At 41.5% G+C, this 27959-nt stretch overlaps 1 protein-coding gene across 4 annotated transcripts in view; it reads right to left on the reverse strand.

Moving 5' to 3' along the window:
- b4galt2 (UDP-Gal:betaGlcNAc beta 1,4- galactosyltransferase, polypeptide 2) overlaps window positions 1–27959 on the reverse strand; it is a 405565-nt gene that overhangs the window by 87476 nt on the left and 290130 nt on the right. For all 4 annotated transcript variants that reach the window (XR_005945547.1, XM_041208715.1, XM_041208713.1 and 1 more), the window contains one exon: window positions 10156–10343. Coding sequence is in view for 3 of the 4 variants with exons in the window: in XM_041208715.1 (XP_041064649.1) it covers window positions 10156–10343 (188 nt within the window). In the remaining variant the exon portion in view is untranslated. The remainder of the gene's footprint in view (window positions 1–10155; window positions 10344–27959) is intronic.

Genomic DNA, 27959 nt, shown 5'->3' on the forward strand with positions numbered 1-27959 from the left:
TAGATGGAGGGACTGGTAGTATTGAGGAGGTGGGGAGGCTGCAGAAGGATTTGGACAGTTTAGGAGAATGGGCAAAGAAGTGGCAGATGGAATACAACATGGGGAAGTGTGAGGCCATGCGCTTTGGTAGGAAGAATAGAGGCATAGACTATTTTCTAAACAGAGAGAGATTTCAGAAATCTGGAGTGCAAAGGGACTTGGGAGTCCTAGTCCAGGATTCTCTTAAGGTTAACTTGCAGGTTGAATCGGTAGTTAGAAAGGCAAATACAATGTTGGCATTTATTTCGAGAGGACTAGAATATAAAAGCAGGGATGTGCTGCTGAGGCTTTATAAGGCTCTGGTCAGACCACATTTAGAATATTGTGAGCAATTTTGGGCCCTGTATCTCAGGAAGAATGTTCTGGGCCCTGGAGAGGGTCCAGAGGAGGTTCACAAGAACAATCCCAGGCTTAACATATGAGGAACATTTGAGGACTCTGGGTCTATATTCAATGGAGTTTAGAAGGATGAGGGGGGATCTGATTGAAACTTACAGAATACTGAAAGGCCTGGATAGAGTGGATGTGGGGAAGATACTTCCATTAGTAGGAGAGACTAGGACCCGAGGGCACAGCCTCAGAGTAAAGGGAAGACCTTTTAGAACAGAGATGAGGAGAAACTTCTTTAGCCAGAGAGTGTGAATCTATGGAACTCATTGCCACAGAAGGCTGTAGAGGCCAGATGATTGAGTGTATTTAAGACCAAGATAGATAGGTTCTTGATTGGTAAGGGGATCAAAGGTTACGGGGAGAAGGCAGGAGAATGGGGTTGAGAAACTTATCAGCCTTGATTGAATGGCGGAGCAGACTCAATGGGCCAAATGGCCTAATTTCTGCTCCTATGTCTTATGGTCTTATGCTATACAAACGTATGTTCGTTCTTTCTTCCTTAGTTGCACAGCTGAGAACAGGTTTTCTAATTCTTCAGTCAAAGATGATGTTTGTGGACATTCAAAGCTGTGTAAGTTTATAATCAAATATAAAAATAAGTACAAAATATATGGCATTTAAATGGAGATTGCATTGTGTCTGTGCATTTTGGTCTAATTATCCCTCTGGCCTTTAACCTAGCTCCACATGGGGCAGGATTTTTACCTTGTAGGGCGGGCGGGCCCGGGAGCTGTTGCGAAACTGACCACTACCCGCGATCGGACCCCGATTGAGATTTCACACAGGCTGGCCAATCAATGGCCAGCCAGCGTGAATCGTGCGCTGCAACTCTGAGCACTGCTGGGGTGGGGGGGCGAGCATGGAAGTTTGCACATGCGCCTGGGTGCCACGCACTGAAAGCTCCCTAAAGGCACAGAGCTGCCTCAGGGAGCTGGAGATTCTTAAAAATAAAAATAAAAATGTTAAAAACATGTCCCCTGCTGTGATTCTGTCACATGAGCAGGGACATGTTATAAATGAGACTTCAAGCTTTTTATTTTATTTTTAATTCCTATTGGAAAACTCATTCTGCCCATGGATGAGGTTTCATAAAAAATCCAAAGGCCGCTTGGCCTTTTCCCCGCCTGCCAACCAAATGGTAGGATTGGCAGCGAAAAATCCAACCTAATTAACTGATTAAGGGCCTTACTAGGCCTCTCAATTGTTGGCAGGCGCACTCCACCTCTCATGTGCGCCTGCCGAGTGAAATAGTGGGAGAGCACGCGGTGACACGGGGACACTCGCCCGATGTCATCGTGCATTATTTTATTCTTATTCGGGTCGGGCGCACATCCGCCTGATGAGAGAAAAATTCTGCCCATGAAGCCTAAACTTGATCTTTATGGGAGATTTAGTAATAAATGAGTAACTTGAGATAAAACATTTTTATTAATTTAGCAATTTTATTTTGTCTTTAAAAAACTGCAAAAATAAATCCAGAAAGTTGACACACTGTTGAAAATAGTAAAGCTGAGGAAGCCTGAAACAAAATAGGGTTCTAATCTTGAATGGGCAAAGTTTGGCATGGTCAGAGGTTCTGCATGCATAATTGGAGGTAAAAAATAGGCAGATGGGAAAAACCTAGACAAAAGATTGCTGAAGCTCACATGCAGAATGCATGGCTAACATCCTCAACAGGGAAGAGAGCAAAGGGGAAAACAGGGGGAAAAAATAGCTATAGGGAACAACTAACTAACACCCCAGAAAATTCCAAAAGCACGTGTATGAACCATATGTTATGTGCAACTGGTCAAAGTGCAAAAGGCTAGAAAATACAACAGCTGCAACATGAAGATTGGGCTCTAAATTATAGCCTGTGCTTTTCTGAGATGAGTAGGGCTTGGAGCAGACATGTTCAGAAACAGATTCAATGACAGAAAATAGAACTAAACAAGTAAATTTAATTATGTTGTTGTGCAAGATATAATTCTTTATACATTCAATTATGTTCCACAACTGTTCTCAGGACTATGTCGTTTGGTTAAGAGGGAAATAACTGTGTTTTCAAATCTAATTGACAAATTTTAGTGGCAGAATTCAGAGACTGGACAGTTGTTGATGCACCCTTCTAAATAATATATAGCATTCCTAATTGACTGCTATTGCTGCTGTCAGTCGCTCATCTCTTCACTTGTGATTTTCTACAGCTTTAAGGAAAAGATTTTGAGGCAATCAAGTGTAGGTACGACAACCGATGTGCATATTGACAGTAGCAACAGATAGTGTGTACTAGATGCACAATTTTATAATATGAATAATTATATATTTAAAATTAACATTTTAATGATACTTAGAAGACTTACAGAAATTACTGTTTGAGGCTCTTGTGAACTCATGTCTATAAGATAATTTGACCATAGGGTTTCTAATTAGGAAGGATATTAAGAAAAGAGTCAGGCAGTTTTATAGGGCTTAATCATAGAAACTTACAGCACAGCAGGTGCCTATTTTGTCTGCTGCCTCTGTGATGGCTCTTTGAAGGTACAGTCATGCTTAGTCCCACAACCCCATTTTTCATCTGTTTATCATTAAATACCTGTTCAACTCCCTTTTAAAATTATCTATGGAACCCGTCTTCAGGTAGAGAGTTCCAGATCCCGACAACTCCACGAAAAAATTTTCCTTTTGCCAATGACATTAAAACTGAAAAGAGTCATACGGACTCGAAACATTAACTCTGCTTCTCTCTCCACAGATACTACCAGACCTGCTGAGTTTTTCCAGCATTTTCTGTTTTTATTACATTTAAAATATGAGCTCTAATGCTGGGAATTTCCTTGGGCTTCTCCCACTCTGTAATCATAAGTGCAGCAGATATCTTCTTCATAAATAAGGTTTCTGCCAAAGTTAAGGGGTGGAGAGGAAGGTGGGCCAAAGAAACTCCCAGCCTAAGTGACTTACAAGTGGCAAATCTGGTTAGCAGTAATTACCCTCCTTCCCAGCACCATGACAGAACCATGAACCCTTGTCCTCACCTTCCACCCCACTAGCCTCTATATTCAATGGATCATCCTCTGCCATGATGCCACCAACAAATGCATCTTCCTCTCCTCTTTCAGCATTCTGAAGGGACCATTCCCTCTGTGATATCCTGGCCCACTCCTCAATCACCTCCAACACTGCCTCCTTTTCGTATGGCGCCTTTCTGTGCAAATGTGGAAAATGCTACACCTTCCCTTTTACCTCCTCCCTTTTCATTGTCCAAGGCCCCACATACTTCTCCCAGGTGAAACAATGATTTATTCGTACTTCTTTCAATTTAGTATGCTGGATTCACTGCTCATGGCATGGTCCCCTCTACAATGAGACCACCAAATGATGTCTTGGTGAGATTTTGCAGAACACCTCCATTCGATATTAAAGTTTGGCCATGAGCCTACAGTCATCTCTCATTTTAATTCTCCACTTTGTTCCCCCCTCTGGCCCTTTCTACAGTGTTCCAATGAAGGTAAGCTTGAAGAACAGCACGTCATCTTTTGACAGGGCACTTTACGGCCTTCTGAATGCAACACTGAGTTTAACAATTTTAGATCACAACCTCTTCCCCCATTTTGTTTCTTTCTTTTGTTGGATTGGTTTTCTCTTTTGTTTCTTTCTGAATAATGTTGTGTTTGGACAGCAGCTATCTTGCCATTCATGCCTCCTCTAGACATGTATTTTGTTTGATTACCACTCCCCACTACCATTACCATTTTGGACTTGTTACTTAATTGCTCCTGCCCCCTACCTTTTCACAGACTTCCCCTTTTGTTCTTCTCACCCGCCAGTCTCTGTTGTGCAAAACTTAAGACATTTCTAAATTTTCTCAGCTCTGATAAAAGGTAACAGACCTGAAACATTGGCCTGGATTTTACATGCCCCCACCGGGCATGTTTTTGGCTGACGGCACATAAAATAGGGCAGGTATCAACCCCACCACCCTCCTGCCCACTCTTGTTAATAAGCCAATTGACCCTAATAATATGCAGCCCATGCCATAACATGGTTGGTATAGGCAAGCGGGGCGGGAGTGGGCAGTCACTTTTTGAAAAAACTTTTTAAAAGGGTGGAAAGAAGGGTGAACTGTGCCCTTTGTGCATCAGGGGAAAGCCCCCTAAGATAGTGCCCCCACTTTCTTCAGCAAATCCCATCACTTCCCGCAGTTGTCCAATACCCCAGACTTCCCTTGCCCCGGGATCCATTTGTGCTTTCTTCTTGGGACTGGTTGCAGTCCTGGCAGCGCCCACTGATGCACCCTTGGCATTGCCAGGACTGCTGGAGCTGCCACCCAATCCGGTTGGCCAGCAGATCCCGAGGGCAGCACTTCCTCCACAATGGGGGCCGGGTGATTTAGCCTGTCCACAACTGGTTATGGCTAGGGGGTGGGCTGGCATGGAGTGAGTCGGTTCCATGCCAACTTCGCTTCCACTGCAGTCGGGGTGGGGGGAGCAAGCCATCCGCCCACCCATAATATGCAGCCCAATAAGTCTGTTTTTCTCACTCTCCAGATGCTGCCTGACCTGAAAAGTGCTTCCAGTAATTTTTGTTTTTATTATAGCAGTAATCATGGCCTCACAACTCCCAACAAGCCTCCCCGTTAGCATGTACAGCCACAAGAATAACTAAACTAGGGCTTTATACAGCTCAGAATAGATACTTCAGTCAGATATATAAAGCAATCTCCTTGTCTGTTGTTCCTTTGTCACAAATAGTTGCACTCAGTAAGTTCTTAATTATTCACCTTGCCAGTCAAACTCAAGACATAAATAATTACTGATACTCTTGTACCAGAACAGCTAACTCAACTGCCCTAAAAACAGTAATTTAATATACAGCCTGTTTGAATTGAAATGTGATTTGCAGTAGGGTATAATAGGGGAATTGTTTGGCAGCTAGGAAGCAACACTGCAGAATTACTGAATGACTGAAGCATATGCCCATTCCTTTCCCCGTGATCAGCATACTTTCAGACATCTTTTCTCTCTCTGCCAACTGTTTGCTCCAACATAGTTAAACACTTGGCAGTGATAAGGGGGAAAAAAGACTTGTTGGATCGAATCAAACTGTTAACAATGATATCAACAGTCAGTGTTTGAGAGAATCCCTTGGTTTACACTACTGGAAAAATATAGGACTCCTGAGAGAAAACTTGCAAGTGGAATTATTGAGTAAACGAGTCAATCTTAACTGGGGCACATCAAGGTGCAGTCATTTACTATTCACAACACCCGCTCTTTGAATTACCTTCTTTACTGAAGGAACTGTATGGTTGCAATACGTTAGTTAAGGTAAGGACCCAATAGGAGTTTGAGTTGAACACCATGAGGTCAGTCCACAGCACCATCCACAATTTAAAAGCCACTTTTTCAATTATCAATCACCAAATGTAAGGGGATCACAATCTACCAACAGAGTTGAAAGTTCAAAGGGGCCACTTTTAGTGTTACTCACTGGCTGTCCTGAGAAGTCTAAGATCACTTTTATTTATATAGGTACAACGTTCTTCAAATAACATTAATGTTCTTTATATCCGCTAAATGTGAGAGCACAGTTTATTGGCCAATTTGACAAACATATATTTTACCCTTACAACCACCTTAAAACAGGGCTGACAACACAATTTTGCAGTAAATAAGTTTTCTCATAAGCCTAATTATTCAAGGCTGGCACAGCCCTAGCTTTTGCAATGGTATAATTTTAAAATTTCTTTTTACTTCTTTCTACTAATAACATACATATTCTCGAGTCCCAGGGCAAATTTGATTGATCAAGCTGTTTGTTATAAATTTCCCGGAATCAGAAATTGTGTTATGCAGCTCTCCTTATGACAGGACCATCTGCAAGGCTTATATTCAAATTCTTTATCAGGAAGGGAACCTACTGCCAGGAATACTAATTATTTCAACGGGCAGGTTATGGCCAGAGCTTAATTTGAATAATAATCCCCAATGAACAAGGGATTCTATTATAACACAACCCCAGTGAAGCTCACATCATGTCTACATGCAATATTCTTGTGAGAGCTGCCATAGGAGTGCTACTTCATTACTTGATTACTTCATTATGTTTATTTTCAAAAAATATTTTAAATCAAGAAATTGGTTTCCCATACATGTATGGCCCTCCTTTAAAAATTCTGTCCAAGTAATGGAAGGTTACTGGTCACTCTGTGTTTGCAACCTCAGGACACAATCGGCAAAACTCTATCCTCAGAAGCTGTTTTTGCATTTTTTTTTGCTTCAGTCTGCAATGAACAACCTTTGTATCCCACTCTCCTCCCATTTAGTTTTGTTGCTACCAGCTAGTTACTGAATGCCAACGTGTGATATAGGAGACTCAAATGTTGAGAAGTTCAGACATACCAGCTGCAGTTTATAGTAAGAGAGATCGATGCACCTGTCACTGACTGCAATTCCCAAATATTGAATGCTTCTGGCTTGCTGCATCATCTGAACTACGTGATATCATTTTTGCTGGAACCTGTTTGCTATGTTTAAAACACACCTTGGAGAGAGGGAAGGGGGCATTTCATGGGGCAAGAGCAGGAAATGTGATGGGCTTAATTAGGCAGGAGCTGAAAGTTAGCTTTAATGAGGCAGGTTCAAATTTAGAGATTAACTCAGTGGTGTGTTTGTGGCAGGTCAGGCCTCATAACGTCCTGTGGTGGATTCCTATTTGTAATACATTTGCATACCATAAATACTCATTATATTAATAATCACATTCCACCTTCATGATAAAGTCAGTGGCGGACAAGAAACTCATGGCACTTGGTTTCATGCTCATTTAAAGGTGGTGGTGCGCAACAGTCAGCTTTGTGCAGCTGTGTCTGAGGTCAGTGATTTACTTTGCTGAGCTCTGTGGCACATGGGAGGGGAGCAGGAGAATGGCGGATTGCATGGAAGCTCGGGACTGGCAAGGGCGAGTCAGTGGTGAGGGGAGGTGTGGAGTGGGGTCGGGAGAATGGAGGAGTGGGGTCGGAGGAATGGAGGAATGGGGTTGGGGGGATGGAGGAGTGGGGTTGGCGTTGGAGGAGGAGTAGAAGAGGGATCCAATGGAGGACAGAGGGTGGGGTGTAGGGAAATGGAGGAATGAGGTGGAAAGAGTCTGACCTCATGGGTGTGGTGCGAACAGTCAGTCAAAGTAAGAAAATTATGGTCCCAAAGAGTGGTGTCAGTTCTGTTTACATGTTGGTTCATCTCAGGGTGTTGGCTGGGAGGATCCTTCCAGGGCTTTGCTTTCACCTACAACATTTCAACTATGCCCACAATATTCTTTACAATGCATAGAGCGGAGGGTCAGCTGAGCCTGCAAGTTCAGTTGTCCCTCAGAGGGGCCAGTACAACACTGGACACAAACATGAGCATTTAATAAAGAGTGAATGCAAAAACAGATCATCATTTCTTTCACAACAAGGAAATGCTTCTAATTCCCGTAACCATCAACGCATCACAATCATGAGGCATGCCAGTACATTTGTCTCTCTGACTAAGCTACTCTCAACAAATAACAATCATACACACATGAAGTATAATGTAATGTGAATTATTTACAAGTGAAATTTAAACTTGAAAAACAAGCATGCCACCTTTGTGGTCTCAATAAGTCTTATGTTAATGGTAGTGGAGTTGTGGCTCTAATGCAGCACCCTGCTGTTTGTCCAGGAGGCTCTGTTATAGACCACCTGCTGCACTGTAAAGCTTCCCCCACCATGTGATCACACATGACCCCTGTACACGCCACCAGCAGTTGAAATTTTAATTGGAATTATGTGGGAACCAGCAAATAGCAAGAGAGAGGAAGTGGCACCCACTTCCTGTGGCGCCCACTTCCTGTTCCGCCATCAGCAACAGCGCAGCACAGTTAAAATTCCACCCTTTGTATCCACTATTTACTCAACAGCAATTCCACTATTTGTTCTGTAGTCATGCCTAAGTGTCAATTATTTTCCATGCTCCCTTGTATCCTTTCTTCTTTAATTGAAACGTTTTGAATTTACATGTTTCAGAGCATTTTTGGTGGCCCAGAACTTCGAACCTCTAGGGGGGCATACCACAAAAGATACAGTGGGGAATACCCCCAACTCAGAAGATGCAGTAGGGAATACCCCACCACCCCCCACCATGAAGTTTCTATGCCAGGACTACATGGCAATTGCCCGGGATGGGCAACTTCCTATTGGCAATTACCTTGCACTGGGAACTATCCCAAAACTCCAATTTAAATCTCTTAGCAGAATAATTACCCAGGAAAAGTTAGGAGGATTAAAGCCACTTCTAACTCCTGGCTAACTATTCTACTGACCCCATGAACCCTCACTGGAACCCCGCACACTTCCCCCAACCACCCGTCCGACATCCCAACTACCCTCCCGATCCATTGATTACCACTCCAACACCCCCAATAACCCACATCCCTACTAACCCCACCCCCGACTAGCCACACATTCCCTAACTTCCCCCTCTACACGCCCACAACCCTCTAAACCCCTCAACATCCACCCCATCCCCCAAGACTACCCTACACAGTCCAACTATCCACCTCCCAGCAAATCCCCGCCCCTGACCAACATAACCCCTCACCCACCTACCTTACACACTTACTTTCTCCCTAGCTTCTCAAAGTGGCTAGGACCTATAAATGCACCTGATTTATGGCAGCTAGTGCTATAAAAAGGGGGCGTGGCTTCTCTAGCCCCTGAATGGTAAGGACTCCGGAGCTGCTGCGCTGCACATTTCCCATCAGGCCTGGAATGGTAGACTGGGGAAGAAATGTGTAGCTCCCAACTAAGGCAAATAAAAAGGAGCAGAGTGATTGCCGCTCCATGGGAGTTCTGGCCCAAATTGTTTTGCAAAGCAGCACTATTTAACAGGTAGGCAGACTATTTGAATTGTTAAAAAATGAAAGGCTTCTACACTTACTTCGTATTTTGAACTTAATTCTTTAGAACCAGATAATAATTCAAACTACATCGTCCGTCTCCTGGATAGTGCTTCAAGAGTAGCACTAGAGCAAGCCAAAGATCAAGACACCTGTAACTGAACTCCTTTTTCTGCAGGGTTATTTGTATTGGACAAGGTGCAGCATCAGAAGCATGGAACTAGGAATGGGTTCTTGGAAATATGTGTGGAAAGAGTACATTTAAAAAAAAATCTATAATTACATAGTGCAAAGGAACACAAGAGAGTTATAGACAGTAACAAATTGGGGATTGAGACAACCAGTATAAATCGCAAATCCCTCTCTGATAGAAAATTATATTTAGTGGAATGGGTGATCAGGATGTAATCAAGTTGTGGCCTGAAATAATTGGCAGACCACTTGAATACAAGCATAAATGCTTATAAAAAATGAAGACCAGCAAGGGGCTCGTTACCAGTAATTCATCCATCTGTTACTATTTGCCACAACTTGTACGTACATAACTGGGGAACATCAGAGTTCCGAAGAAGGAGAACTGAAAAGTTTGTGTCAAGTTTTGTCATGGTACTCAAATCTCAATGGTGACCTAGGAAAATGAGATGCAGATTCATTGTTCCCTCCTAACTGGAGTATCCGCTGTAAAGTTTCTGATTCTCCATTGTAGGTTTTCCAACAGTCCAGCTTTGCTAGACTTACTGATATTGCAGAGATAGTAATGTGTTTTTTAAAGAAATTAAACATTAGGAATGTTTCCTTGCCAGTAATAAGAATTAATAATGATCTCACCTGAATCCAAATTTGTCCATCGCAATGGCAAAATGTCGCGGCTGGTCATAACAGTGGTAGAGGTTTCTGTCATCCATTGGGATTAAGTCCACATCACTGAACACAAAGCAGTCATACTCTGCATCCTTCAGTACCTCCATGTAGCCAATATTCAGCAACTTTGCTCGGTTAAACATGCCTTCACCGTGCTGCAAGACAAAAAATAAGCAGAGAAATACATGTAAAATGCACGTCCTGTGCACCCTGAACTCAGTGATGGTGTACAAGATAGGAGTATAGAGGAAAATAAATATATCAAGTCCTAACATATTCAAGAGTTCACAGAATACCTTAATGTATAACAGTGATTACAATCTGTTGTGAACACCCTGTGAATTCTGAAGTTCACAAAATCCATGAATTTCTTCAATTTAGACAGTGCTGGATATGCACTTGCGGTGCTGTAACCTACAAGGCTATGGATCAAGAGCTAAAAAGTGGTATTAGGCTGGATAACTCTTTTTTTTAGCCAACATGACATGATGGGGCTGAATGGCCTCCTTCTGTGCCATAAATTTTCATGATTCTATGTGGGAGACTCTTGTAATTCCTTACCACTGGAGAATTAATCCCTTTAAATTAATTATAACAGTTTTATCTACCAGTGCATTCCATATCTAGTATTAGAAAATTCTCAAAAGGTACATTATATCTCATTTCCTTATTAAACATTTTGATTCAAATTTTGCTATTAAGCCCTCTTGTTTAATGAATTCTGTACTGAATGCAGAATATTTATATTTGAATTAATTTCTATTGGAAATGCAAATTCACAGCAACTCGACCCTACTCCTTTCCCCACAGTTTAACCTTTACTTTAATGAGAATAACCTGATCCAGCTCAGCAATCTGCTCTGTCGTGTGCTCTCATCGAAACATCTGAAACATTCAATCCGAAAGCAGGTAATATTCTGGCTGTTGCCTAATTAAAGCATGATGTGGATTCAATGTTCACTTTTGCATGCTGTGCTCCTCAATAAGCATTCAAACATCCTGTGCACTTTTTAAAATATTGCAAATACAATACGATTCCCATGTCCTGTAGTTTATCAGTCTAAATCGCTTTCAGATTCTATAGGAAGAATTTTCCCTGACTATTGGAAGTGGGTTCAAGGGCAGGTGGGGTGGCAAAATCCCAGAAATTGATGCTTGGTCAGAATCCTGACGTGATGCCACCCTCAGCCGGTTTTCCAGGCAAGGCATTGGAGGCAGGTGGAAAACCCTCTTGGATGTGTCAGGTAAGTAATTAAGAACTTAATGAGCTTGTTACTATGCCAATTATGAGGTGTTTTAGCCCTAAATCCTGGATTTCACAACCATGGAGCCTGCTCCCCAACCAGATGGCAACTCGCCAGGTCACCATGGTGAGTTCACAGCGAGAAGAAACCCTTCAGCGAAACTGACAAACTGGGAACAGCTCCACTCTTGGCCACTGAGAGACTTCTGTCCAAAGCACATCTTCCGTCAAAGATGCTACCAAAGCTTGACAGGTGATTGCCAGCTTCTTGAAAAGCACTTCACCTACCTTCAGCTGCACTTCCCTGCTACCAGCCTTTGCCATAGCATGGGAGCAGCTTACAAAGCTCCATCTTCCATCTCTGCTGAGGGTCAGGAGCAGACACCACCAGTAACAGCTGCCTTCTCCTCAGCTGTAAGTCCCTCCACAGGGCATAGGGTATGGACACTGAGGTGGAGCTGGAAGGAGGTGACATCCTCAACACAGGGTCTATAAGTCAGAGGATCAGTTCTCTAGATCTTTCTCAGCACCAGTGCCTCAGGAGACTCAGGTCCTTACAGCAGGTCACTGCTGGCACCTGCAACCTCCTGGAACAAGACTTCCTTCCCAGGTATCTGTCACTGTATCCCATCTGCATTCCCTAATTGTTTGGGGAGCCAAGGCAGGCTGTTCATCAATTTGCTTTGGCAAAGACTCTGCAAGGAGTCAGGTTCCAAACCTGAACACAGTACCACCATTGCACCAGGAGATAAATAGTTCAGAACCCTGTTCTTTTTTACTGCGGCTACGTAAGGCTTCTATGCCCTTCAACAAAGTTTTCAAGATGGAGCTTTAGCGAGTGCTTAGCACGATTATTTCCCAACAGCTTCCACCCCTCACTATGAAGAATTAAAGATATAAAAAGCTGCTTAAAAAATTTACCTCTCGCAATAATTATTATTCATCGCTGAAGCCCTACCTTATGAGTCTCTCTTCATATTTATACAGTTGCCCTTCTAAAATTATGTTCTAACATCAAATTATCCTTTTTATAGAACCCGGTTAATTTAATGATGCAATAATCACTACTGTACAGATGTTTACCCAATCAAACATCACAAATCTTCTGAAGCTTACTCTTGAATGCTAAATCTGAGAGTTCCCCTTTCTGGTAAAATCTCTAAGAAGCTGAATCATGAAAAGGTCATCGACTGTTCCAATAATTTTTTACAATTTCTTTTGCTAATTTGCTTCCAAAGTTCTCTGTCCTTTTGTTCTGTTGCACTAGAAACATAGAAAATGGAAGCAGGAGTTGGTCATTCAGCCCTTCGAACCTGCTCCACCATTCAGTATGATCATGGCTGATCCTCTATCTTAACCCTGCACTCCTGCGCTCTCCCCATACCCCTTTACACCTTTAGAGTCCAGAAATCTATTTCCTCCTTAAGTATATTCAGTGGCTTGTCCTCCACAGCCCTCTGTGGTAGAGAATTCCACAGGTTCACCACCCTCTGAGTGAAAAAGTTTCTCCCCATCTCAGTCCTAAATGGTCTACCCTGTACCCTGAGACTGTGACCCCTTATTCTAGACCCCCAGACAGAGGAAATATCATCACTGCATCCAGTCTGTCCAGCCCTGTCAGCATTTTATACGTTTCAATGAGATCTCCTCTCATTCTTCTAAACTCCAGCGGATACAGGCTTAGTCGGCCCAATCTCTCCTCATATGACAATTCTGCCATCCCAGGAATCATTCTGGTGAACTTTCACTGCATTCCCTCTATGGCAAGTATACCCTTTCTTAGGTAGAGAGACTAAAACTGCACACAATACTCCAGGTGTGTTCTCACCAAGGCCCTGTACAGCTGCAGTGATGCTTGGCCTAAATAGCCAAGTGGTTATGGTACTGGGTTTGTAACCCCAAGATCAAGAGTTCAAATCTCACAATGGCAAACTATGAAACAAAGTAACTTCATCTGAAACAGATGGAAATGTGTTTGTACTCGAAAGAGTTACAGCTGCAGTGAGACACCCTTGCTCCTGTACTCAAGTCCTCTCTCAATGGAGGCTAACCTACCATTTACCTTTTCAACTGCTTGCTGCACCTGCATGCTTGCTTTCCGTGATTGGTGTACAAGGACACACAGGTCCCTTTGTGCAACAGCATTTCCCAAATTATCACCATTTAAATAATATTCTGCCATTCTGTTTTTCCCACTGAAGTGGATAATTTCACGCTTATCCACCTTATACTGCATCTGCCATGTATTTGCCCACTCACTCAACTTATCTAAATCACCCTGAAGCCTCTTATCACCCTCCTCATTGCTCACATTCCCACCAAGTTTTGTGTCATCAGCAACTATTTGGCTCCCTCATCCAAATCATTGATTATATATTGTGAATAACTGGGGCCCAAGTATTGATCCCTCGGTACCCCACTACTCGCTGTTTCCTGTCTGCTAACCAATTCCCAATCCATGCCAATACATTACCCCCAATCCCATGTGCTTTAATTTTACACACTAACCTCTTATGTGGGACTTTATCAAAAGCTTTCTGAAAATTCAAATACACTACATCCACTGGTGCTCCCTTATCTATTCTGCTAGTTATGTTCCCAAAGAACTCCATGTCAAACATGATTTCCCTTTTATAAATCTATGTTGACTTTGTCTAATCCCGCTGATATTTTTTAAGTGTCCCGTTATCACACCCTTTACAATAGACTCCAGCATTTTCCCTACTACTGAGGTGAGGCTAACTGGTCTGTAATTTGCTGTGTTCTCCTTCCCTCCTTTTTTAAGTAGTGGGGTTACATTTACCACCCACCAATCTGCCAGGACTTTTCTAGAATCTACAGAATTTTGGAAGATGACAACCAACGCATCCACTATTTCCCATGGCACCTCCTTTAGTACCCTGGGATGTAGATTATTGGGCCCTGGGGATTTATCGGCTTTCCGTCCCATTAATTTCTCCAGTATTATTGTTTTAGCAATACTAATTTCCTTCAATTCCTCCTTATCTCTAGATCCTTTATCCCCTAGTATTTCTGGGAAATTATTTGTGTCTTCCTCCGTAAAGACAGAACTAAAGTAGTTGTTTAATTGCTCTGCCATTTCCTTGTTTTCCATTACGAATTCTACCATTTTAGACTGTAAGGGACCTACATTTGTCTTCACTAATCTTTTTCTGCTTACATAATTATAGAAACTTTTACAGTCTGCTTTTATGTTCCTTGCAAGTTTACTCTCATACTCTATTTTTTCCCCTCCTAATCAATCTCTTGGCCTCTTTTTGCTGAATTCTAAACTCTTCCCAATCTTCAGGCTTGCTACTTTTCTAGCAACTTCATATGACTCCTCTTTGGATATGCTACTATCCTTAATTTCTTTTGTTAGCCATGATTGGGCCACTTTTCCTGTTAGAGGCCTATAACAAATTAAGCAGTGAGCTTCCAGCTATATACAAACTGTTATTCCTTAATGACCACTTCTACAGACCTGGCAGGTAACAGCAGATACAACTTTATGCTCATTAAGTTCTACATAAAAATGTTGTGATTTATTAATTACTTAGATAACACAATAGAGAGCCATAAATCCAAGTCTGCTGATGTCATAAAGGTTGGTGCTGGTACAGTAAGTAGTGGAAAATTATAAAGAAGGATTGACAGATTAAATGAGTGGGCAAAAAGTACAACGGATGGATTTCAACGCAGCTAAGTCTCAGGTCATCCAGCTTGAACCAAAAAAAGGATGGATCAGGGTGTTACTCAAAAGGTGAAGAGATAGGAACAATAGAAGTCCAGAATGGTTTACAGGTTTAAGTACATTGATCACTGAAATGTACAAAGAATATTTTTTAAAAAGGCTAATAGAATGTTAGCCTTTATAACTAGAAAACTAGAACGTAAAGGGGAGGAAGTTTTGCTACAGTTGTAAGCCTTGCTAAGCCCACATTTGGAGTACCGCACACCTCATCTGAGAAGGGGTATACTGACCTTGGAAGGAAAGCAACACAACCATTGAGCAAATGTTAACAAGGCTTCAAGGGTTAAATTATTTGGAGAGATTATATAAAGTAGGCTTCTATTCGCTGGAATACCGAAGGTTAATGGGTGATTTGATTGAGGTCTTTAGGGTTTTGAAAGGAATTGATAGGTTAGATAGAGAGTAACTCTTTCTGCTGGTGGGGAAGTCTAGAAAAAAGGGGCATAGCTGTAAAGTCAGAGCCAGGCCATTGAGTAGAGAAATTGAGAAATACTGCATCAAAGTAGAAGTGTTGTATACACTTCCACAAAAAGCAGTAGATGTTGGCACAATTAATAATAATAAATCTGAGATTGATAGATATTTTACAACTAAGGGTATTGGGGTATGTAGACAAGGCAGGTGGCCACATATCCTATCTCCAATTAAGGGTTATGGGGAGGGAAGTGGTGGCGGTGTTGGGCGGGTGGGGAAGTGGAGAGAATTCTCAAAGTTGGAGGGCCAGTTAGCGGCCTTCCAGCTTCAGAAGAGTACCTGGCTGTATTACAAGGTAAGAAACATAGTGGGTGCTTCAACAAGGAGCCACATTTTAAAAAGTTTATAAAGAAACAGAAAAAACAGCCAGGATACCCCATTTCTTAGGGGGGCAGGGGCAGGGAAGAGAAACTCTATAGGGTGGTCTTAGCTGTACCCCCACCAAGGCAGGCAGGGAGGGCCTGTAGGTCTGCCAGGATTGCTGGCACCCAAGTCTGCTGCTGGGTGCCTGCCTTCAGGTGGTTGGTCTGCTGCCTGTTTCGTCGGGAACCGGAAAGAGACTGGAAAATCCCAGGCAGCCCCTTAAACTCACTTTTAAAAGGCTCTTCATGAACCTAATTGCCTGCCTGCCTCGAAGGGGCAGAAAACCTTCTCGGGTTCCAAATTCTTCTCCTCCAAAATGTCTGGCGCTGGCAACAATGTCCTACACATGACACACCACCTGGTGTCAGTATTCTTTTGGGCTGCCAGCCTCCATTGTCGCCCTCAGGAAGCCCCAAAAATTCAGCCCCTAGTGTCTGGTTCTTAGTATGCATTCATTTTTATTATTTAACCCCGACATTAAAAGCAAGTTTCAAAGCATTTGTTTTTCACTGCGAGCAGCGAATGATGTTTCATAGAGACCATCAGTGGCCTTTTCTCACTAGATGGCGATGTCAAAATGCTTGCTGCTGAATTAAATGTTGTCGAAACTCATTTCTTTTCATGAGTGTGCACTGTGGCATTTATAAAGTGACAACCATTTTCTAGTTAAGTTTTCATATCATTAAGCAAAAGAATTAAGCAAGCTACTCAGTAGCTGCAAACTTGCTTTCACTTTGCTTTCTGACAAATCTCACCTGTGCCTTCCAATACATGAGGTGACGTGTTACAGATCACTCAGGGAGCCAGAGTTTCTGTGGTAACATGCACTTTTACATGCAGGTTGTAGTTTGGAGCACTGAACAGTGAAGGTAGAGGCTCCAACTTTTTTCCATCACATGGCTGACAAGGAATCTCTACCACTCTTACCACCTGCCATTGCTGTGTGTTGGAAGGATTTATAAGATGATTATTAACTGTTTGACCACATTACGAAATCATCTTCCTTGGCCATTCAGTCCTGTGGTGGGACTTGGGGGTCAGAGGCAGCCTGCTAACCACTGTTCCCCAGGAAGTCCTCTCATACATGTACACTGATATATAATTAATTTGTAGATATAGACTTTGTGGCATTTAATGCTCATACAGATAAAAGCAAATCACTGGATGTTCAAGAACACAAGCACTTCAACTGACTTTGCCCTCTCTCTCTGCTCCCTCCGCCATCCAACCAGAAAATAACACTTTGCTGCGAATGATGCATCACACATCAGAATGTTAACAATTACAACAGAGTCAACAGACCAAAAGGCCATGGAGCCTGAAATGAGGAACAGAAGGTGATTCAGCCCTGCAGCTTGCCTGTAATTCCGTTACATCAAGATTGACCAGTACCTCAACTCTATTTACCCCACTTTGATCCTATCCCTTGATACCCTTATCCAACAAAAACTTATCAATCTTGAAATTGAAAACTCCAACTGACGTAACAACCACAGCCTTTTGTGGGGGCAACTTCCAGATTCCCACCATAATTTGTGTGGAAAAACATGCTTCCTGATTTCACCCCTAAATTGGGTGAGGTGAGGCTGTATTTTAATGATTATGACAGCTTGTTCTGGATTCCTCCATTAAAGGAAATAGTTTCTGTGTATCTACCCAATTGAATCACTTCTCATTTTAAACACCTCTATTACATCTAAATGAATGAGAATACAAGGAAAAATAATGCAACCTGGCCTTATAAAATAACCCTTTAATCTCTAGTATCATTCTGGGGAAGCTGCGCTGTACCCTTTCCAAAGCTGTTGTACCCACTACATCATATCTTTTCAGTTAAATTTTTGCTTCTAACACCATTGTTTATTTCTGAAGTTACATATATGTTGTCATGCCCATTACAGGCATGCGGATATTACAAAGTTTAAAGCTGTGTTTTTTAAAATGGACACAGCAGTTTTTAAAGATGGCTGCCAACACATCATCTGACTTTAGCAATATTGGCTCCAGACAAGACCTGAAACTCAAGCACGTACCTCAAAAAATGAACAATTCCAGCCACTTCTGAAACTCACAAGTACTTTTGTTAAGAATGAACGGTAAACAACCAGGAGTATGATACCAGCCCATTTGTTTATCAATGGGTGTTAGACGATTATGAAATTAATCTCATCAACCTTTCATTATATTGTGACAGTGCCTCATCTCAAAACATTTGAAGTGTGAAAGGTCACAGTAAAGGGTATTTATTGGCCTAACCTACTATCTTATTTGGGAAATTGGTCTTTGGGCTTTTATATGTCACATGGTTAAGACAGCTATGTTTGTACCTGCTTTCAAAAGTCACAGCAGAAGCTGTTTGGATCAGAGAAACACCATGAAAGATTCCATCTGAGAGATCATCTGAAAAGCCATTGAGCCATTGCAAGACAATGCAGCCAAGGTAAAAATGTTAAACCTTGAAAGAAAACACGCTCCACCTTCAAGTTCACCTGAGAGCTGTCCTCCTGGCAATTCAACTACAAGAAACCTCACTGCTTACTGAGAATCCTCTGCCTTTACCCAACATCCGCACCACCTATAGCATCAATTCAGCTAAGAAACTACATGTCTGCTGCAAAAGAGTTTGAAATAATTTCCAGTTGTAATTGTATTCTTTTCCTCACCTGTATCTATTATTTTTATGTGTGACAGTATGTGTGAGATGTTGCTTTAAAACTTTGGAGGCAAGAGTGTGATAATTTTTTTTAATTCACAAAACCTTGCTGCTGGAAATATTTAAATTGGGACAAACCACATGGAGGGTAAGAAATAAACACACATTTAAAAAATGCATTTATTATGGACAATAAAAACAATAAACTCTGTCCGTGACAATGTGTACAGACTCTTATTTGAGTAACTGTCTCTACTCTGCTCATAGGTTCTGCTACTCTTTTTCTCACGTGTTTTGGATTTTCCTCGCTCACCATTGCCCCCAGCCACTCCACCAACTCCAGCTAAATTAAGTCTTTCCCCACTGCCCTAATTACCCCATTCTACGAAGGGGAAGGCGCATGGTTAGGTGCAGGCCAACCCTTGAGTACAGCCTTATCCGGCCCCAAAATGATGTCCCAGGAATCTGAAATCCTCTTTTCTTCACCACCCATTCAGCAACGTGTTAGCAATCCTGGCTTTCTCTCCCTGTCCATTCCAATGCATGGCACTAGGAATAATCTACACAGAGATTACCACCAGGGTTCTGCTGCTTACTCTAGGATTTGGCTCTTTGAAACCCCTTTGCAAGTGGGACAAGTTATGCCAGTGAGGGTGCACTATGAACACAGAGGCTGCTATGCTAGGTCTCTGATGGAATAAGATCGGATTATTTTCTTACGATGATTTTTAAAAGTTGACACACACTTTTCTTTTTCCCAACTATTATTGGGTTACTAGTTTTACTAAAAAATATGATCACGAGGGAGGAAACTGTCCAAGATTTCTTAATGACTGCAGTGGTGCTTAAACATATCACAAAATCTATTTTTAGATTTGTAATGTGGTTTGAACTAAGCTGACTATAAAGGGGCATGGTTATGATACATATCTCAATGCCCATTAAAAAAAGACTAGAAAAAGATTGACAAAATGAATGCAGTGGCTTATTAATAATAGATGCTCTTTTCTCCTCCTGTCTTCTCAGGGGAAGTAATTAACATTTGACCAGCTCATTATTACCAGGCAATGAAGGGATACTATTGCTCATGTTTTGCAGACTACCATAGTACACTGTGGCTGGTCAGGTTCCTGCTGCTCTCAAAACATCAAGCATTAATGAGTACAATTTCCACCATGGTTGCATAATTGGAAACTGCATCTTAAAGAAGCAATACTCTCATGCACACATTGTTTAGCATATACATAGGTCACCACTGTAATGTGACTCCTCCATAAGTTTATGCAATCAAATTGAGTATACATGCTTATTCAGCATTATTTAGCTAACTGAACAGCAAATTCCCATCTCCAAATTAGTTTTCCATGTGTTTGCAGGAAACATTTATGCCAGTTGGATAGTTGGTTAATCAATCCTCACCACATTCAATAAACTAAAAGTTCCTTATAATACTTTATCACAAAAAGACAATATACAATTGTCACTTCACATATTAGTCATCATTCTCATCATGGGATGGAGTGTTACATTTCTTAACTAATTTTTTAAAGTTCTTTCACTTAAACTTCTGTTAGCCCACATTGCCTCTTCCAGGCTTCACCAACGCAAGCAATTAACTTCATATCACCATAGTTACAATGAATGGAATCTATAACATGAGGAAGAACATTGTACACGGACAACTATTTGCTCTTGTTTTGTCATATTCTCTCCCACTTTCCCCATCAACTGGTTACAGCATTGAAGCCAACTAGCAATTAAGCCTCATCAGTGATGGAAAGTTGGACAATTTTTTAGAGAGACAGAACCGAAGTCAAATGTGAGATTTTATCTGGTTTCCCACATCATGTTAACATTTTACATATCTTCAATCTTTTAACTCCAAATGTTAAGGAGACCCAAGCTCTTTAATAGTGCATCCAAAGTATTCTCAATTTAACAATATTTCATCTTCATAGAGACAACATTCTCTACCCAAATATTATCCATCAATGGGTACTGTTTCAGTTCTATGGCAATTAAATGCTGCTTTTGGGTAATCTTAACACCATATAATTTCAAATTGAGATGGGTAAAGCTCCAAGATCCCTGCATACCAACATATGATCTCTGCAAAACCAGGATATTATATTCCTACCATTTACACTTGGGCAGGGGAAAGGAATTTTTAAAAAAACAGGCCTATGATTTATCACAAGCATTGTAATCAATTTGTTCCATCACAATTAGCATTTATTATCTTCTGCATACAGGAAAATAAGGGCTGCATCTGCTTACAGACAAAGAAATACAGTCAATTCTAATTCAAATATGGTCTAATATATCAGCTTTACTTCTGCTTTAATCTATATTCATGAATACAGGATCACTGACAACATCTTAATCCCTGCTACTTCAGAATCCTTTTACATTAATTCTCTAACTCACAATGTCAACTTGCTGTCCTACTATCCATTTTATTCCCATTAAACAGTATCATCAGCTCAAATATGGTTGCACATTAGGAATCAGTTGTGCTCCCTGTGCTACCAGCTACTCCCATTAATGCTGATTGCAGCATTTCATTCTGCTGTGGAGTCTACTCCAATTGTGGATTGTTACTAATTTTACTTCCAGTAGAAGTAGCAAAGACTTCTATAGTTACAAACAATGATCAACTCTGGCTTACGATGGATATACTTCCAAGTATCAATATCACTTCAGAGGCAGTTACAAGGAAGAGAATCAAAGTGAGAACCCTAGCTCTTTGCTACTTCTCATTGAGATAGAGCACTTCTTGCATTCCTGGTTTAAAGATGGAGATTTTAAGTTCTTCTGCAGTCATGTACAGGATGGTGGACCAACAATATCCTTCTAATGCTGCATCCCTCTGATATGACAATGGTGCAGGCTTCCTCGATCAAGTCAACTGAGTTCTATGCCTTGGATTCTGCTGGTCCCAAGAATAAAAAACAATGGAATTTCCCTACAGCCTTGAAAATAGGCTGCCTATTCAATCAGACATAGGCTTTGATAAACAGTATAGTTATCAACAGTGACAAGCTGCAATTTTTCAGACTTGCAACTTCACTGCCAACCTTCCCCACTACCACTTGTTTGCTCCAGCATAGATTAAATGTGATCACCAACACAATGAGTTGAATGTCTGTAACTGAAAAGACCTTAAAGGACAGCACTATCATCAATCTTTTTCCAGTTTTTGATTTAATCCTTTCAGCCCTGAAAATGCAATTCTCACCCAACCACAGTCCAATTATACCCATGGTGTTATGGTTGCTGTTATTCTTACCATAGGGAGTTAACAATTCAGTAAAACTCATTTAAAGACACCAATGAGGTTATCCATAATGATAATTAGAGTTTAGAATATCAGTGGTGTTGTGGTAACTTAATGAATACTCACTCACCGTGACACAATGGGGTGAACTTGGTCTTGGATGGTCATGAAAAATGGCCAATAGCGAATGTGTTTTATAAGCAGCCCAAATTTCTTTGACTGAGAACTGAGGAAGTCAGTTGTCAAGATCAGCAAATGACTGGATCATTGGCATCTAAAATGATGAGCTGAACCGCCCGCTAACATAAGTAACAAATCAGGCCACTGCATGAGAGGTTTAAGCCATTGTTACACAGGTATGTTGAGCTAGGTCTTTTTCTGCCTGTCCTCTGCCAATGCTTTGGTGGATCTGGGGCATGCATGAGTGGAATGCTTCTGAGGGACGTACAACATTCTGCCCCAACTTCCCCGATTCCTAGGCAGACTAAAATTGACCTGTAAAAATGGAGGCTGGGAAATGCAAATTAAAATTAAGTAGGAGAAATGTGGTCTCTGCAGTACATAAGCAGATATCTTCCAGTTAGGCCAAATTACTTAATAGGGTAGCTTTAAGCTAAATTCTTCATTTTTTCATCTGAGGTTGTGTACAGATTACAAATGTACATGTTGGCAATTTGCAAACATGGAATACATAAAAACAGAGGGTAAAAACTTTTGCAAGTATACCAGAAGGTGAGCAGCTAAAGTAAACATTAGTCCCCAAGAGGGAGAGTCAGGAGAAATCATCATGTAAAACAAGGAAATGGCAGAGAATCTGAATGAATATTTTGTGTCTATCTTCACAGTCTTGTTACAATGGTGCTTTGGTGAGTCCCTCAAACCTGAGGGACTATGTGCAGCTTTGGCCTCCATATCTAAGGAAGGATATACTTGCACTGGAGATCATACAGCAAAAATTCAATAGATTGATTCCTGGGATGAGAGGGATGTCCTATGATGAGAGGCTGAATAAATCCAGCCTATAATTTCTGGAGTTCTGACAAATGAGAAGTGATCTCATTGAAATATTTGAGATTCTAAAGGTGTTTGACAGGGTAGGCAATGAGGGGTTGTTTCCTATGGCTGGGAAATCCAGAGCATGGAGGCACATTTTCAGGTCAAGGATCATTTAGGGCTGAGATGAGGAAACATTTCTTCACTCAAAGGATTATGAATCTTTGGGATTCTCTATCCTAGAGGGTAGTGAATGCTCCATTGTTGAATATATTTAAGGTGAGACAGACAAATTTTTGGCCTCTCAGGGAATCTAGGGACACATGGAGCAGGTGGGAAAGTGGAGTTGAGGCAGAATATCAACCCCGATTGTATTAAATGGCAGAGCAGGCTTGAGGGGCTGTATGGTCTATTCCTGCTCCTTTTGCTTATGCTCTTACAATAAGCACACTCGTTCACCATAAAATATGTAGTTTGCAGTATCTGTTTCAGCCTCTAAGTATTTAACTAAAACAAGTGGCCTGTTATTGAGCTCTGTAGAAATTATGACCCAAATCTTACGATCAGGATCAGAACCTTTATTTACGACCCTCATCGGACAAAAAGGTACCCCTTTACTTTCCTCCGATTTTTCTGGCCAATTTTCTGATGGACGGTCCTGCAGAACTCAAGTCAGCGCAGGAAACCTTGGAGACGTCAGCGAAGGAAATCCACGTAGAAGCCATGCCCCTTTTTACAGCACTAGCTGCCATATTCTGCTATGTGTTTACTAATATACTGAAAAGTTTTGTGACATGTAAACAGCTTTTCAGTCTGTTAGTGAATGAGTGTTTTTGGGTGGGCGAGGTAAGTGGGTAAGGGGGAGGGATATAGACAGGTTAAGTGACTGGGCAAAAACTTGGCAGATGGAATGTAACGTGGGAAAGTGTGAGGTTATGCACTTTGACAGGGAAAAGGATTTGGGAGTCCTTGCACACGAGTCCCAGAAAACTAACATACAAGTTCAGCAGGTAATAGGGAAAGCAAATGGAATTTCGGCCTTTATTTCAGAGGGAATGGAGGATAAAAATAGGGAAGTCTTGCTGAAACTATACAAGGCACTAGTTAGACCACACCTAGAATACTGTGAACAGTTTTGTCCCCTTATCTAAGGAAAGATATACTGGCATTAGAGGCAGTCCAGAGAAGGTTCACTAGGTTGATCCTGGGTATGGAGGGATTTTCTTAAGAGGAGAGGTTGAGAAGGTTGGGCCTGTACTCATTGGAGTTTAGAAGAATGAGAGGCAACCTTATTGAAACATATAAGATTCTTAGGGGACTTGACAGGATAGATGCTGAGAGGTTGTTTCCCCTTGTAGGAGAGTCTAGGACCAGAGGGCATAATCTCAGAGTAAGGGGTCTCCCATTTAAGACAGAGATGAGGAGGAATTTCTTCTCTCGAAGAGTAGTAAATCTGTGGAATTCTTTACTGCAGAGGCTGTAGAGGCTGGGTCGTTAAGTATATTCAAGGCTGAGATAGACAGATTTTTAATCAGTAAGGGAATCAAGGGTTATGGGGAAAAGGCATGAATGTGGAATTAAGGATTATCAGATCAGCCATGATCTCAGTGAATTGCGGAACAGGCTCGATAGGGCAAATAGCCAACTTCTGCTCCTAAGTCTTATGAGAGATGATATGAGTGGGGAAGAGGGCAGGGCGGCAGTTGGGTAGTGTGGCAGCTGAGTAGGGCAGTGAGGTTGGGTCATGTGGGAGTCAGGTGGGGGGAGCTAGTCTGGTCAGGTCGGTTGGGAGGGGAATTTGGGGAGGGGTTGGGGGAGATGGTCAGTTGTATGGTTACCCAAGAGTTAGTCTAGGTTTCTCTGTCAGGCAAGAAAGTTGGAAACTCTAATTCAGAGTTGGAGACCATTTTGGAGGGTCTGGAGAAACAGAAGAATTGTCCATCGGAATTTCAAACTTCCAGGACAATTCTGACGCAGTCAGTACATTGGGAATTTTGAAGAGTCCCATACTGCATCTTGGGACATGTCCGGTCTCCGATGATCCGGAGGCCATAGGATCTTGGCTTATTCATCACAAGAACAATGTTTCCAAGCCCATTGCCTATGTCACTGCAGCACAGCCACACTGCTCAAATCTGCAGCAGCTGGAAGTCTGCAAAGTAACAAAAATTGTTTTCTTTTTGAAGCACTAAAAAAAGAGTAATTCTCAGTCAGTCTGTCCTAACCCCAATGCCATTTTTCTTCTGAAAGGAGATTGTTGGCATTTTTGAGAGAAAATGAGCCCAAAAGGGTGTGCATCAGGTATCAGCCTGGCCTCAGTGATAGAGCTGAAGGTATCAGTTCAGGTCCCATTCCAGAATCTTGAAGTCTCTAGTCCGAGACTTCAGTGCAGAAGCAAGAGAATACTGCAGTTTGGAGATGTCATCTTTCATATGAGACTTCAAACCGAGTCCTTGCCTGACCTCTCCAGTGAAAGCTTTCATTGCAATATTTGAAGACGAGCAGGGGAGTTCTCCCAGCGTTCTGGCAAAACAGGTAGCCCTCAACTAATATCGCTAAAATAGATGATCAGCTGATTTATTGCATTGTTGTTTGGGGAATCTTGCCTTGTGGAATTGACTGCTGCATTTCCTATATTAAAACAGTGAGGACACTTCAAAGGCGGAAACTTAACAAGTTCATTCTTTTTTCTCTGTATCATTGAAATCACTTCTCAGTTAAACAATGTTGCTTTTTAATGCAAATCATGTTATTTTATTGTGGATGCATGAAACATCGAAACAAAGTTTCTCAGACAACTCTTCCAAGAGAACAACGCTACTTCATAAAAGACTTTCAAGAAAGAAAATTTGAAAGAAGAAAATAAAATAAACCAAGCAGCATAGAACAGAAAGAAAGAAACTGGATCGTTCAAAGGATAACAGGCTTTGTTTTTGAGGTCTGATGCTTCTTTAATGCTCTAAAAAAAACTTTCCCTCTGGTTCTATCAAATGTGACGTGACTAGTTCCTTTGCTAACAGTCAGGCAGTCTCGTGCTGCGTTCTAAATAATGCCATTACATGGGAAAGAAAACATCAAGTTTAATGTCTTCCATTAAATTGAAAGGCTTGAGTCATCTAATCACATCCCCAATGTAAACTAAAGTGCTGGGCACACAAATCAAACTGATAGAAGTATTGCTCACAGACACCATCTCTGTTACAACCTATAAGGAGATTGGAAGAGCTAATTGTTCAGATAATGCATTAGAGACAAAGCTATGGTCCTAAACTTGAGATAATGTCACAGTTGCACAGCAAAACTTGAGTGAATCACTTGGAGCTTTTTAAAAGGAGAATAGAATGCGAACAAGCATAAACAATGAAGGCTGCAGTGCACTCTGGGTACTCCTACAAATATATCATTTCTCTTTCAAACGTTTTGCCAAACAATTGTTTCTTTAAATGTCAGGAAGAGCCCTAATGATGGAATTGCCACTGGAACTGCAATAACATAATTTAATTATTCTACTTTGTTTCAAACAGATATCTTTATGCACAGTAAAAATGAGTCCAATTGTTAAATGTTTATTAATGTAGAATAGTCATTGTATGTTCAATCTCACATACAGACATAGGATCAATTCAGGGCTAATAGCCTCAAAATGGGGTCAGTAAACTTACTGCACAGTTAATGTTAAAGCTCCAGCTACCGCCACCATCACCAACTCATATTTATATAGCACCTTTAAGTAAATGAAATGTCCCAAGATGCTTCACAGGAAGTATGATACTGAACCACTTAATGAAATGTACAAGTCAGATGACAAAAAGCTTGGTCAAAGAGGCAGGTCTTAAGATGTGTCGTAAAGGAGGAAAGTGAGATAGAGAGGTGGAGAGGTGTAAGGAAGGCATTCCAGAGCTTGAGACCTCGACAATTATAAGCATGGCCACCAATGGTGGAGCAATTAAAATTGGGGATGCACAATAAGCCGGAATTAGAGGAATACAATTATCTTGTAGGATTGTGGGGCTGGAGGAGGTTACAAAGATAGATAGGCAAAGCAGTAGAGGGATTGGAAAGTAAAGATGAGAATTTAAAAATCAAGACATTGCATGACCAGAAGCCAATGTAAATCAACAATCAGATGGATGATAAGGAAACAGAATTTGGTGTTAGTTAAGACAAAGCAACAGAATTCTGGAAGACTTCAATTTTATGGAGGGTAGAAACATATTGATGAGGCTGATTGCTGGGCAGCAAATGTGCCCAACCTTTCTGTATGTAGTCCCCAAATATGGGTCCCATGATGTGGTTGGGATCCATTTTAGGTGATAACTGGTCAGAGCATGCACCAACATTTTCCCACCACTGACGTTCAACTGCAGAGGTGCTAAAAGGTATAAGTCTTAAATTACTTTTGTGGGAGCAGGAGAATCCTCTGCCGGCTGCTGTCTCTGCTGGCTCACCTACAGCAATACCCCAATCCAATGAGGTGCATCAGGACACCCACAGCTCACTGGTTCCATTTAAACAAGGCTTATGCCACAAAGCAGCTTGGGCCCTTTCACTGCTGTAATGGGTAGGCAGTCGGCGAGCTCCACAAGGTGACTGCCCAAAAATTATAATCCGTCAATCCATCAATTTCATTATTCCCAGTAAATTATGGTAATAAGCATTTGAAATTGAGTTGATATCTTTATGCAGATGTAATTTCATGGCAATGAAACCTCAGCAATACATGTCATCTGGAGGAAGGTGGAATAATTGCAGTGTCAAAGTACAAGAGGAAAGATTGTAAACGGTCTCCCTGTGGAATAAAAAACTGAACAGTATCAACATAAGATATTTCATTCCATAATCGGTAGTCACCCTACTATCTCCTGCCAAACCTGCGACCTCTACCATCCAGAAGGAGAGTAGGTGCATGGGAACACAGTCACATTCATGTTCCCCTTCAAGTCATGCATCATCCTGAGTTGGAAATGCATTGCCACTCCTTCATTGTCATGGGGTTAAATTCCTTGAACTTCCT

This window comes from Carcharodon carcharias, chromosome 16 (assembly GCF_017639515.1).
Source record: "Carcharodon carcharias isolate sCarCar2 chromosome 16, sCarCar2.pri, whole genome shotgun sequence".
NCBI lineage: Eukaryota > Metazoa > Chordata > Chondrichthyes > Lamniformes > Lamnidae > Carcharodon > Carcharodon carcharias.